The sequence below is a fragment of the Vigna unguiculata genome, chromosome 3, assembly GCF_037176805.1.
Source record: "Vigna unguiculata cultivar grain cowpea cultivar isolate G323 ecotype 2 chromosome 3, ASM3717680v1, whole genome shotgun sequence".
Classification (NCBI taxonomy): Eukaryota; Viridiplantae; Streptophyta; class Magnoliopsida; order Fabales; family Fabaceae; genus Vigna; species Vigna unguiculata.
This window is the reverse complement of record NC_140794.1, coordinates 22,497,026-22,511,548: the sequence shown is the minus strand read 5'-3', so window position 1 is coordinate 22,511,548 and position 14,523 is coordinate 22,497,026. Positions and strand designations below refer to the sequence as shown.

Sequence of the window (14,523 nt, the reverse complement as noted above, 5' to 3'; positions counted from 1 at the left end):
AATTATAAAAATATGTAAGATTATAAAATATATTGTATTTACATTGCAAAATGAAGAAAACAATTTTGGCCCATGCAAGTCTTAAACCTACAACCTTCGTGTTATTAACACGACACTCTAACCAACTAAGCTTATAGGCCAATTTGATAACAGTTAAACAATTTATAGTAGGACACTCGAAAAGTTGTCTAACATAGGTGTAAAAAGGCTATAATGAAAAAACAAACTATTTTGGCCCATGCAAGTCTTGAACCTGCAACCTTCGCGTTATTAGCACGACGCTCTAACCAACTGAGCTAATAGGCCACTTTGACTAATTATTGTAATTAAACCATTTATCATATTATAAACTATACTTAGTGGTATGTTTGTCAAACCAAAACCAAAACAGAGATGCAGGGATTGAACCTTATGCAGCTCGCATGCAAAGTGAGCGCAAAGCTTAATTGTAAAAATATGTAATATTATAAAGTATATTGTATTTACATTGCAAAATAAAAAAAAAAAACAATTTTAGGTCATGCGGGTCTTGAAATTGCAACCTTTGCATTATTAACCCACTAAGCTAATAAGCCACTTTGATAAATTGTTGTAGTTAAACATATTATAGAATTACAATAACTTGTGAATCTGGTTCTCATTTTGAATCTTAAATAGTTCAACTTCACTCAAAAAGTTGTCTAATATAGGTGTAAAAAGGTTATAAATACATAATATTACTAGAAGTAGATATAGTCTCATATCACTTTTTACTCATGTACTCTGTCTAAAGAAGACTATACTTAGCGGGATGTTTTACTCATGTACATAGTCTAAAGAAGACTATACTTAGCGGGGAATGTTTGTCAAACCAAAACCAAAACAAAACGGAGATGCAGGGGATTGAACCTTGTGCCTCTCGCATGCAAAGCGAGTGTTAAGCTTGATTGTAAAAATATATAATATTATAAAATATATTGTATTTACATTGAAAAATTAAAAAAAATTGGCCCATGCAGGTCTCAAACTTGCAACCTTCGCGTTATTAGCACGACACTCTAACCAACTGAGCTAATAGGCCACTTTGATTAATTGTTGCAGTTAAACCATTTATAGTAGTACAATAACTTGTATTACTAGAAGTAGATGCAATCTCATATCACTTTTTACTTATGTACTCACTCTAAATCTCAGAGACAGCCCAATGAAATTCAGTACGAAGAATATTTTTTATTTAAATTGATATTGAATGTATAATAAGAAGACTATACTTAGTGTGATGTTTGTCAAACCAAAACCAAAATAAAATTGAGATGTAGGGGATTAAACTTTGTGCCTCTCGCATGCAAAGCGAGCGCTCCACCATTTGAGCTACATCCCCTCTTGAAAGAATCATTAAGACCTTTTATAATGTTTTATAATTTTTTATGTACATTGCGACTAGTATTTGTAAATGACCATTAACTTTGTTATATGATACATATATATATATATATATATATATATATATATAATTAAATTTAGAATATTTAATAGTTTTTTAATTAATTTACGATCCACCATGAAAATAACATTTATCTTTAAAATTTATTATTACAAAAGTATAATATCGTAATTATGAGAAATGTCTTATTCATATAAATTACATTCACATTTACATGATATTTTTCTATACTTCACCAACTTTAAATCATTATAAGGGTGAATTTGAAAGTAGTTACGAAAAGTTTTAGTATTATTTTTTGTGCTAAATGAAATCAAAATGAATGAATGAACTCCTTTGAAGGGAAAGATTCAAAAGTTGAACTTAAAAAATGATGAGCTATATTCATATAGAAAGTCTTAGAAAATATTTATTTTGGATGTTACATTGGTGTGTGACACAAATTGTAGTTATTGATTGATTACTATTTAGTTGTGTATTTATGATCATTTTCATTAGATCAACCGCAGACATGATCAATTAATGTGTTAGTAAATTTTTCTATTTTTGAGTATAATTGTTAATGATAATTAGTGTGTCATGTTTGTTTTTGTTCGTATTTAGTAGTTGGTAACGAACAAAAGTGAATCAGAATTATTGACACAGATAGACATGTTGTCAAGAATAGAGCACACTACATAATTGTAACTCAATTAATTAAATAAGAAAATGGTGATGGGTGCGTAGAAAGAATGAAAAATAAGAACTTAACATGGTAATTTGCAATAAAAAACAATACCACAACCTTTGTGTAATTAGCATACTTAGACTATGGGATAAGTGACATGCATGCTGATGTCACAAAGACCTTCAAGGGCACTAGTGCCCCTCAGAATCTTCATGTAACTACATGTTTTTATTATTTTCGAATTTGAATCCACTCCTAACTATATAACATATAGCATACGAACATCACAAGAACAAGAAACAACGTATACAAGTGCATGAATGCATTGAAATGAAAATAAACCGAAGAACACGGTGGATGAATAACAAAAAACTTTCGAAACTGTCAAAACACCTTAAAATCTTATTCAAACATGAATAACTAACACTTTTGATTTCCAAGAGTTACTTTACACTTCTCAGATATAAGTCAAGCCACTTTGTGTTCACTGCACTATATATTGAGGTTACTTTGCACTCACATTAGCTTAGCACGACTAAAAATGTAAGGAATTCATGATTAATTCCAAGAAAAACGTGAATTGAGAGAATGAGATGGAAGAACATATTCGTACAAACATTTTGAACAAAAAAATCTGTGAAAATTTGTTAGAAGCTTATAGAATTTCAATTCTATCACTAAAACTACATAAAACTGAATTAGTAACTCTCAAGCTTAGTTTGCAGACATCAGAGTCACAATCTCAACAACACACCAAAGGAAATAAGAAAAACCTCAAGAGTTAGATGACCTAGCTGACTTTGTAGACAAGGAGACCTTCCTCATCGGAGTTTCCTACTCCTACGTCTTGACATAGAAATTTTAACGAAAACAAATCTAGAAAATCATTTGTGTTCCCCTTTACATTGTGCAGAACAATTATTCTAAGTCTCATTTGTAAAACGATACTTCCTACTGTCTAAAAATAAAGCTTGCAAATTAATAAAAAGCAACCAAAGCTAGCTATTAAAGCTTATACTTTTATTTAACTAAAGCAACAAATTCAACGAGATCTAATTTTTTACAATCTATTAAGATAATAACTACTCAAACAGAACAGTAACACAATCACAGAGGAAATTAATCTATGCCACTTTTAACAACAAAATTAAATCACAAGCATTAGAACTCAAATATAAAATTAATAACTATTTCTATCATAAAGAATTAGAGAACATCTTAATCTATCAATTAAAGTCTTAACTAAGAAAACTTAAACTAAGAAAACACTACAACAATTTATAGTTTAGACCATACTAAAATAGACAACGGCTAAATAAATGTAGCCTAAACATATAATAATAAACATTTTTATAAATGATGTATAAATATCATGAAAGTCCATGATTATATAATTGCTGCTTTAAACTATGTGGGCAAAACTAGTAAAAATATGGTCTAAAAACATAGGTAAGGTATAAAATCAACATGTAAAATTGTTGTCTATTGTAAGAATTTTAAGCAACGGTTTTAAAAATATTGTCATACTAAAAACCGTTGTTTATTACCTATAGTTACACTCACCTATACCACGCCTAAAAAATTGTGGTCTAATCTTTAGACCACGATTTTTATAATTTATATAATAATTTTAGGTCGTTGTCTAAAGTCGTTTTTATTGTAGTGAAATCATAGAGCAAAACTACATGACACATCACTTTTACTTTCTATCAATACTTGATGTTTGTCAAACCAAAATAAAAGTGGAGATGCAGGGGATCAAACCCTGTGCCTCTCGCATGCAAAGCTCTACCATTTGAACTACATCCTCTTTATTTCTATCCTAAAGAATTAGAAAACATCTTAATCTATCAATTAAAGTCTTAACTAAGAAAACTTAAACTAAGAAAATCATAGAGCAAAACTACATTAATCTCGGTTTCAACTAAAACTAGCTTAAAAATATCTAATTAACATAACACATCACTTTTTACTTTCTATCAAGATTATTACTTGATGTTTGTCAAACCAACATAAAAGTGGAGATGCAGGGGATCGAACCCTGTGCCTCTCGCATGCAAAGCGAGCACTCTACCATTTGAGCTACATCCCCTTTTGAATGAAATACTAAGCCCCTTTATAATGTTTTATCTGTTTTGTGTAAATTTCAACTAGTATTTGTATATGAAAATTAATTATTTTATATGATACATATATATAATTAAATTAAGATTTAATAGTTGTTCAAATTAATGTACAATCCACCATGAAAATAACATTTATCTTTAAAATTTATTAATATAAAAGAATAATATCTTAATTATGAGAAATGTCTTATTCGTAGAAATTACATTAACATTTAAATAATATTCTTCTATACTTCACCAACTTTAAATCATGATAAGTGTGAATTTGAAAGTAATTAAGAAAATTCTTAGTATTATTTTTTGTGCTAAATGAAATCAAAATGAATGAATGAATTCCTTTGAAGGAAAAGATTCAAAAGCTGAACTTAAAAAAAGATGAGCTATATTCCTATAGAAAACCTTATAAATATTTATTTTGGATGTTACATTGGTGTGTGACTTAATTTGTTACAAATTAGTGTTTTTTAGTTGTGTATTTATGATCATTTTCATTATATCAACTATAGACATCATCAATTAATGCATTAGTAGTATTTCTGTTTTTGAGTACAAAGGTAAATAGTTAATTGTATGGTCCTCATCATACCTAATTGCAGTAACTGCATGGTTAAGTTGAGTTCCACACTCACCATTGAAAACTCCTCCCTTTGTAAAACTCCTTTTCTAATCTACTTCACTCATTCTTACTTGAAATGTCTAGTCAACAAATTTTGCCTTAGTAGTTTTGACTCGTGTGGTAAACTTGGTCAACAAATTTTGCCTTAGTATTTTTGACTCGTGTGGTAAACTTGTTTGTCTTGGCTATCTACTATTTACTTTTATACTTGTTTCTTTTGTACTTTATGTTTGTTTAGGTAACATTATTAGACAACACACACACACACTTTCTAACTTATGTCTTTCAATTATATATTTTTTTACCATCCGAACTTGCTTTGTCACGCTAGAATCTGATGGGGTTTTAATGTTATTATTGTATTTATTAATTCTTTTATGATCATATAAATAATAAAAACTCATGGTTAAACCTGGACTTCACTACTAAACTCTTTCTAACTTTATGTCTTTCAATTATAGATTTTGTTATCATCCGAACTTGCTTTGTCACGCTAGAATCTGATGGGGTTTAAGTCATTTGGTTCTAGCAATATGTATTCTTGTTAATTCACTATTTACTAAAACTATTTGGTTTTAATGTTATTATTGTATTTATTAATTCTTTTATGGTCATATAAATAAAAAACACGAAAGATAAATAAGGTTATTGAATATGTTTATTATAGGACATGGATAAAATCCTAAAATTTCTTATCTCCAATAATTGGTTAGATTGAGAAAATAAATGATCGCTTATTGCTTATTGATTTATTGAATACTTATTATGCTCAATTATAGTTGTTTTTTAGTGAAGATAACAATATTAGATGTGGAGGATTTATAAGAGATTGATCTAGATCCGCGATCATAAATTAAAAAGACTCAACCCGGGGACTAGAAGAGACCCGTTGCATGAAAAATAGCTTAAAAGCAACACGACATTATAACACACGAGTATCCCAAAATGTTGACCTAATCTGGAGGATGCTTGGGGAAACTTGGTAAATCAAGTCAAAGTGTCCAACTATGGACCTACATAAAAAAAAAAAAAACTCCAAGTACCTTTTGTGTGTATGACCGTGGACTTACATGGAAAACACTCCAAGTACCTTATGAGTGTCCAACCTCAAATTACTTTGAAAACACTCAAAATACCTTACAGCTTTAAGGACACTCATCCTGCACCACAGATCTTGTTAATTAAAAGGACACTTCTCCTTACACTTGTACTTCATCATAAAGAATAACATATGAGGGCACTCGTATAGATGAAGTTCTAATGTTACTTCTAAGACTAAATTTGTCTAGTATTCTGGGATGTGATCATCGTTCAAGCTAGGGTTCAAAAAATTGAAGTAAGGACTGGGATTTATAATCTACACGGAGAAAGAAGAAATACTTAACGAAGAGAGAAAATACTTACGACTTAGCTTTTCGAGACAACAATGGAAGACAAAAGAAGAAATACTTCACGAGAAAAAGATGATGACTACTTGAGAAGGCTTCAATCGGGACGAGAGGATATGGTCGCCATTAGAGAACGTGCTCTCTGTTGATGATGAGAAATGAACATACAGATGAAGAGAAATGAAGAACTGGGAAGATGAAGAAGCTCAAGTAACAAAAAGATAAATGAATAAGTGGAAAGAAGAAAAAGCTAAGGTAACGGGAAGAAAGAATTAAAGCATAAATTTCCCGTCAGTTTTAAAGTGACCCTAAGTACAAATTAAATTTAATCTTTTAAAAACATAACGTGAGTTTTAAACCACCAAAAAAATTTTGCCACTATAAAATACTTTTCTTCTAGTGGCTCTTGTGTGACCAAATTTCACAAAGGTTGAAAGGAGATGGTATTGCAGAATAGGTTGATGCTAAGGTGAATGGCAAAGTTGGTTAGTTTACACTATATCATTACTTTTATGTCTTATTTTGATGCATTTTACTCGTGCCAATGTACTCATGTGCTTGGTATATTATTATGTCAGTTCATGGGATTCTGAAACTGTTAAACACTTAAAGCAGGTGTTGTCTACTTGCTTTTCCTATTTCATTATGTATATACTCATCTCAGGTTTCCTTTCCATTTTGTCTATTATAAATTCCCTTGATGTGTATTAGATGTGTTAATGCAAGTTCATTAAAAAAATACAACCTCTAAGACAATTGAGAGTGACCTTGAAGAGATTTATGGAAAGTATGAGCCCTATCAGTTCCTAGCATTCTGGTAAAATTAATATGTCTCAATCTGCAACTTCCTTTTTGTTCTCTGATGTTATTTTTTATGTGTAAATTTCCTCACTCGAGTTGGTTTGACCAAGTTTGAGATGTGGGATTTCTATGAAACAAGGTTTGGGAAGATGAATGAAAGCAACAAACAAGAGGAAGGGGCCTTCACGGAATTCTCGATATTATTGATGTTGTAGGATCTTGTTACCTAGTTCCATTTTGTGCCAACTTTACTTTGTCTCAATAGTGAAAAAAAAACAGGAATATTAAGATGTGGAGGATAAGATCCTACTAAGTCAAATTGAGCCAAACAAAAAAGTGCAGAAAAGACAAACACATTAAAACAATAAAGCTTTTTCTTTATTTGCTACTTGTCAAGTATGATATATAAAACATGACTTCATTCTCTTTTTAATGTCAGCATGTTTTCTGCCCTTATAACAAATTGTTTATTCCATATTGGAAATTCATCAATTAAGTACTAATGTATGGTTAAACTTATATACTTGCAAGGTGCTTCAGATGACTATTCTATTAAGGTGCTTCAGATGACTATTCTATTTTGGTGGTTGTGTTTTGCATTGTTTTGCATTGGCCAAGTAGAGGTGTGTTTTACTTGTTTCAAGCTTTTTTTTTATTTGAGTATTCTTTCTTATGATCTAGACTATAATTAATAAACTGATGGACCATATTTCCATGTGGTGGACCCAATAATGAGCAATGGTTAAGCCTTGTCTACCTTATGGTTAAGGCTCATATTCTAACATAGCTAGATATAACAGATCAAACAAAACTCATTAGTTCTCGAGCTCAACTTATTAATTCAAACAATTGAGTTCAGTTGTAGAGACATATTTCATTGCAATTATTTGTTTTAATGATATTTTTAATTATCTATTTCTCTACATTTGTCATTGCAATTAATATTTTGTATCTTTATGATGACTTTCGATGTGTTCAAGATTACGTAGGTATTGTAGAAAAAACTAATTTAATTAAAATTGTCAAACACATTACCTACGAATTAGATCATTAGAGCTACGAATCAAATCGATAGATAATTAGGGATCCGTAGGTAAGTTAGCTACAACCACTTTACTTATTGTTTTTGTTTGTAAGTAATCTATAGGTAAATCAGTCTTACCTATGAATTGTATGGGTTACCTTCGAAGTTCTACAATAGGTAATACCAATTTTTCTTGTAGTGCATAGTTTCCTGCATAAGTCTTCATTTTTAGCCCTGAAAAATATTAAATTTTGTGTTGCACATTGTTAAAATAGTATAGTTTAGTTTGTTAAGTTAATTCATAGCCTTGAGTTGTTTCTATTTGTTTGAATTGAATGTGTAACAGTCTAGCATTTTAAATGAGTTAGGTTCTTTAGTTTAACACATTGTAATTGCTTTTATTGCAATTTCATTGTTTATCTTTTATGCTTCTAAAATTCTCTTAAAAACATGTATTTTGTATTCAATCCACTCATTGCATTGGCCTTGTCCTTGGAGTTACCTGAGTTGATCTTTATACTATATTAGTAAGGGTGATTAATTTAGTTTGTTTGGGATAGTTTAGGCAACAAAGGTGTCACAACTCCACTAATTATGAAACCTAAGACACTCAATCTTCTAAGGGTGCTTCTTCCTCCTGTACCTCCCTCTTTTTCCTCTTACACCCGCAAAAAAGTGAAACTTCCCAAACTACCCTTGATTAAAAATATAAAAATTGAATATTATGCAAGGTATTTTTGGATTTGGAAAATGTCTTCCGCAACATCCAATTCGGAACATAAGAAAAATATTTTGGAAGTGTTCCAGAAGATATTTCCAGATCTAAAAATATCTTCCAAAACACTTGGTCTTATTTGTTTTTTTTTAATATTCTAGAATACCTAATGCAAATTATTAAAAAAATTTCGAAACTAGTGTTTCGGAAGATGTTTTGTATTTTGAATTGACTAATTTGGAAAGAAATTTAGGATCCAAAAATACTATTTAGACTGTCATTTGGAATAAAAAAAGATTCTTGATTGGGTGTTCCAAAATGTATTTACATACCCGAAAATAACTTCCGGAAGAATTATTTTGGAAACCCTTTTTTTATATTTCGGAATATGTATTTTTGAATCTAAAATGTATTTTTAGATCTGGATATACATTTTTAAATAGTCATTTCGAAATATATAAAAAATTGAATGACTATTCGGGAATACATTTCCAAATCCAGAAATACATTCCAAAATACTAGTTTTGGATTGTACGAAATATAACATTAAATAGTGAATCTTAACATTACCAAAATATTGAATTTTCATGTCAGTTTAATGTGTTATTTAGTGGCGGTTCCAACCGCCACTATTAGGGTTAATAATGGTAATGAATATATATATATAACTGAGTATAACGGATTTTTGCCCATGCTTTAATTGAGTATAACTCGTGTTTTCTATACATATGTGACATGAAAAATGACCTTTTACACTATAACCACTCAAGTTCCCATATATTAGGAAATCATTTATTCTTTAGTGGAAAAATAGTCATTCCAATCTGGGTATTGTAGGAAGGTTCCACAAAACCTTAGCTAGGAGACCATATGTTTCTTCATCAATATTATTTTCATCAACTTCCTTTTTAAATCATGATAACCTACACGTTGAACACAACTTTAATGTAGCAAACTCAACTATGTATAATACACAATCATAGTGACTACTTCTATGTTAGTGTCTTATTGTTTGATTTTACAATAATCCTAGAATGACAATTATTCAAGACCTTATTTTAGATTCTATAAAGATTGTAGGTTGGGTAGACCAAAGATATTTTCTTCAAGACCTTGATTTTATAAGTATGTTTTTAGTCCACGAACCTTGACCAAAAATTGAAATTCGTCTCTATCTAAAAGTTCAATACATTGTGGTCCTTAAACTTTGAAAGTGAATGAATATAGTCCTTTTAACCTAATTACACTAACATTTTTGTGTGTGTTGAACGCGTTTCATGTTAGTATTGGAGTTGCTTACACCGTTTGACACATTTTCGATTCAATATCTGCTGGGAAATGCATTCGACACCTCCAAAAAAGTTAATATAATTGGATTAAAAGGACTATATTCATCCATTTTTAAAGTTTAGGGATCAAAATGTATTGAAGTTTCGGATAGGTACGAATTTCAATTTATGATCAAACTTTATGGGCTAAAAATATACTTAATCCAAATTTTGTAGTGAGACTTGTTGCAAAATATGAATGAATGAAATATATAAGTTGACGACTTAATAGTCATCATAAGGGGATGTAGCTCAAATGGTAGAGCGCTCGCTTTGCATGCGAGAGGTACAGGGTTCGATCCCCTGCATCTCCATTTCTTTTGAGTTTAAATCACAAGTTGGCTTTTTTGTATTTTTGGGTCGTTTTGACCATGAATTTGTAAAATAAGGTCCGTTGGATTTTTTTTTTCAAAATTGGATTAAGTCGTCATGGGTGAGTACGACATTAAAGGTGAAGTCGTCATCCTCCTAATCGATTAAAATAATGTCGTCAGAGTGGACTACGGTTTCTACACATTTGAGAGTGAAGTCGTCGTCTCATATAACGACTTCACTTTTAGTTTTTTTTTTTAACGTTGATGCAATTTTATTTTATTTTTTCAAATTTTTCACTTTTCAATTTTTTTAACCTTATAGTTTTTATATATATTTTTTTTACAAAATTTTATTATATGTATTTTTTTGGTAATTATTTTTGATGGGTACAATAAATTAATTTAATAAAATATATTAGATAATAAAAATGATATAATAAAAATTACGTAATAATATTAAACTATATTAATGTTTATTTTTATTCAAATTTAATTTTTTTACCATTGTTAAAAGGAAAAAAGGTAAATCATATTTCTTAATAATTTTAAAAATGAATATTAACATAAAACTAATAAGTGATTTTGTAATGCCTTAGCTTTTAAAATTTCTCCACACGGCACTGGTTTTTCCAGAAAAAGAAAAGTCAGACCTTGATTGAAGGAAAATTAGGGTAACGAGAGACAAAATAGAAATTGACTTGATAAGGTACAAGTTGCAAATAACATTTTCAATGTAAATAAATTTTGTAGTAAATGAAGGACAAGGAAGGTAGTCCCCATATCGAAACTAAAAATCTGGAATATTTGTATCAATGAAATAAATTTACAAGTAAAGCATATATACAATTTAATATTGAATTAATATTGTTTTAGGCTCTAGAAAATAAATATGTTCTGTAAAATTAATTTTTAGATGGAAGATGATAATTAACATTTATTTTAGGGATGTAGAAAATATTTGAAGAATGAAAGTATTATACTTTTCAAAAGAGAGAGGAAGTTAACCATGATGAGATTATGATAAGTGAGAGGTATAGCTAAATATTAACGAAGGCAAGAGACAAAGACATGCATGTGATATATGACAGACGCAGCAAACGAAGCAAACACGGCTTGATTGCTGGAGATGATCTGTGATGTTGTAACCCATCGGGCACGCCCCGGCGTCAGGACACACCAATCTCCCACTTCTATTCTATTTATACTTGTTCACTTCTTCACAATCACTTAAACACATTCATCAACTCCTAGGTGCAAGTGCATGCAATGGCATCAATACTAGACACAAAATCTGTAGTTGTTACCTTGTTCATATTTTTGTGGACATGCACGTCTCGTGCTACATCCCGGGCACTCTCTGAACCTTCCATTGCTGCACTGCATGCAGACTGGGCTGCCCTGCATGGCCGTGTTTATGCTAATAGCGCTGAGAAGGACAGACGGCAACAGATATTCAAGGACAACTTGGAGTTCATACACAAACACAACAACCAAGGAAACAAGAGCTACACTTTAGGCCTAAACCTTTTTGCTGATTTAACTAACCACGAATTCCTCGCGTCTCACACAGGAGCTCTTTATAACCCACACACTCTACCACCACCATCCTCCAACATCAACCATAGTCTCTCTGTCACTTCGCCAAGCTTGGATTGGAGAAAGAAAGGAGCCGTTAACAAAATTAAGTTCCAGGGCCAGTGTGGTACGTTGTTGCTTTGCATTTGCATGCATTGATATATATGTTTGGATGACTATATTTGACTTTGATTTGATGTGGCAGGGAGTTGCTGGGCATTTTCAGCCGTGGCCACCGTTGAGGGGATTAACCAAATAAAAACCGGAAACTTGATTTCGTTGTCTGAGCAACAATTGGTGGATTGTGCCAGCTATCACGGATGCCAAGGAGAATCCTTGGAAAACGCCTTTGGGTATATAAAAAGCACGGGTCTTGGAACTGATGAACAATACCCTTACAAGGAAACAACTCAGACTTGTCATTCTGTGAATCCTGCAGTCAGGATTCTAGGTTTCCAGATGGTGCCTCCGCAGAGGGAGGACCAACTTCTTCAGGCAGTGAACAACCAACCTGTCTCAGTACTCCTTGATGCTTCTGGACAAGCATTTCAGTTTTACAGGGGAGGAGTTTTCTCTGGTGATTGTGGAACTCAACTTAACCATGCAGTTACTGCAATCGGGTATGATGAGGACGCAAGTGGCAAGTACTGGTTGATAAGAAATTCCTGGGGCCAAGGATGGGGAGAGGAAGGTTACATGAAGATTCGCAGGGACACCGGCTCCCCCCAAGGTCTCTGCGGCATCAACATGCATGCCACTTATCCCCTACTCTGACTATTCTATGCTCATTCCTTCTATACGCACCTATCATCACCATGCTCTTTTCTCTTTTCTTATTCACTTATTTAAGCTACAATTATGTACCATGCTCTACATGTGTTCACCACAGATCTAGCTATCTGTGTGTCAATAATTCTCGTTCACTTTTGTTTTATTATTCATCACCAGTACCATTTATAGATCCACATTTCACTTTCCTCTTCAAGTTTTAATAACTACTAATTAGAAACAAAAACATTACACACTAATTATCCTTAACAATGCATTTCTAAGGTTTTGCATAGGAATATAGTTCATCTTTCTTATAAAAGTGATGTAAGTCAGATGGTAGAGCGCTCGCTTTGCATGCGAGAGACACAGGTTCGATCCCTTACAAAAATCCCACTCTTGGATACTTTGCTTATCGGTACTATTTAAGGACTACCAAATAGAAAAATCTTGCAAGTGGACCAAGTTATTAAATGAACAACTTTATATGTTTCTTTTAGCTAATGGCCAAGTTATATTCAAGTAATTATATCGTCACGCTTTTTATATGTTTCTTTAGCTAATGGCCAAGTTATATTCAAGTAATTATATCGTCACGCTTTTAGACGTTTAATTTATTCTCAGAGTTTATCGGATAAGTCCATAATGAGACACTAGTAAAATATTTGGAGTTTTCCAAGTAAGTCCATGGTTGAACACTCATACAGTACTTAAAGTGTTTTCCAAATAAGTTCATGGTCGGACACTCCTAAAATACTTCGAATGTTTTTCATGTAAATCTATGGTTGGACACTCATAACATACTTAGAGTGTTTTCCATGTAAGTCCTAAAAATTATTCTACTAATCTATTATCTATTAAGAAAAAAGATATTAGCAAAATTATTACATTACCCGTTTTCTTTTACTGACAAGTGTTCTAAAAGTTAATTCTTTAGTCATTTGACATTTTTAATTTCTTTTTTATTTATATTTATTTTGTTGCCACATGTGCGTGAAATTTATTCTTTTTTTTTATCCATTTATTTTATTTTATTTTATATTTATTTATATTTATTTTTCTGCCACACTTGCATATAATTTATTTTACTTTTTTATCCACTTCTTTTATTTTTAAACTAATTTGTCTATACTATTTTTTTATTCTTAATTTTACACTAATTAATTTGACATTTCATAACTTCCCCAAAAAAATATTTTACTCTTTTATATATTTTATTTGTTTTTAAATTGATAAAAATAGCAATATATTTCAACTCACTCGTTTAATATGGAATAAATTATTATTTTTTCTCTTAAATAGAATTATTATAATTCTCAAATTTAAAATTATTATTTTAGGTCTTAAACAATACTATAACTTTCTCAAATTTAAAATTTTATATCAATCTTCAAAAATACAATTATGAATAAATATGAAATTACTTTTTAAATTAATTCAATCCATGACATGCATTCATAAAAAGATATTTTTAAATTTTTTTTATTTTTGAAATAAATAAATAGTTATTTCTTTAATGTTCGTTCTTACACACATTTTAATTATCACTAAAAAAATTATAATGTATTTTCAATATATTTATTATTCAAGAATACCTTATAATTAAAATATAAATTTCATTATTTTATACTATTTTTTCATTCTTAATTTTATTCATTCATAATTTTTAATTATTTAGTCATTTAATAATTTTTTAAAGAATAACTTATATTAAAGTATTAATAATTTTCTATACTATTTTTTTTCCATTTTTGATTTTATCCTTTATGATTTCTAAT

General features: G+C 30.4%; 1 protein-coding gene and 4 non-coding genes across 5 annotated transcripts; 2 read left to right on the top strand and 3 right to left on the bottom strand.

The window, feature by feature from the left end:
• Positions 1-232: 232 nt before the first annotated feature.
• Positions 233-306, bottom strand: TRNAI-AAU (transfer RNA isoleucine (anticodon AAU)). Its single transcript has one exon. It is a non-coding gene; the product is annotated as a tRNA-Ile (tRNA).
• A 680-nt stretch (positions 307-986) lies between these two features.
• On the bottom strand, positions 987-1,060 carry TRNAI-AAU (transfer RNA isoleucine (anticodon AAU)). The gene has a single exon. It is a non-coding gene; the product is annotated as a tRNA-Ile (tRNA).
• A 3,049-nt stretch (positions 1,061-4,109) lies between these two features.
• TRNAA-UGC (transfer RNA alanine (anticodon UGC)) lies at positions 4,110-4,182 on the bottom strand. The gene has a single exon. It is a non-coding gene; the product is annotated as a tRNA-Ala (tRNA).
• A 6,147-nt stretch (positions 4,183-10,329) lies between these two features.
• On the top strand, positions 10,330-10,402 carry TRNAA-UGC (transfer RNA alanine (anticodon UGC)). The gene has a single exon. It is a non-coding gene; the product is annotated as a tRNA-Ala (tRNA).
• A 1,245-nt stretch (positions 10,403-11,647) lies between these two features.
• On the top strand, positions 11,648-12,962 carry LOC114179632 (cysteine proteinase EP-B 1-like). The gene is made up of 2 exons (XM_028066046.2): positions 11,648-12,104; positions 12,183-12,962. The coding sequence occupies exons 1-2, from the start codon at positions 11,669-11,671 to the stop codon at positions 12,749-12,751; spliced, it is 1,005 nt and encodes a 334-aa protein (XP_027921847.2). The 5' UTR covers positions 11,648-11,668; the 3' UTR covers positions 12,752-12,962.
• The last annotated feature ends 1,561 nt before the right edge of the window (positions 12,963-14,523 follow it).

Bases quoted from the DNA above. Each gene is read 5' to 3' on its own strand.
- LOC114179632 (XM_028066046.2), top strand. From the start codon at position 11,669: ATGGCATCAATACTAGACACAAAATCTGTAGTTGTTACCTTGTTCATA. The intron at 12,105-12,182 runs GTACGTTGTTGC...TTGATGTGGCAG, and splicing joins TAAGTTCCAGGGCCAGTGTG to GGAGTTGCTGGGCATTTTCA.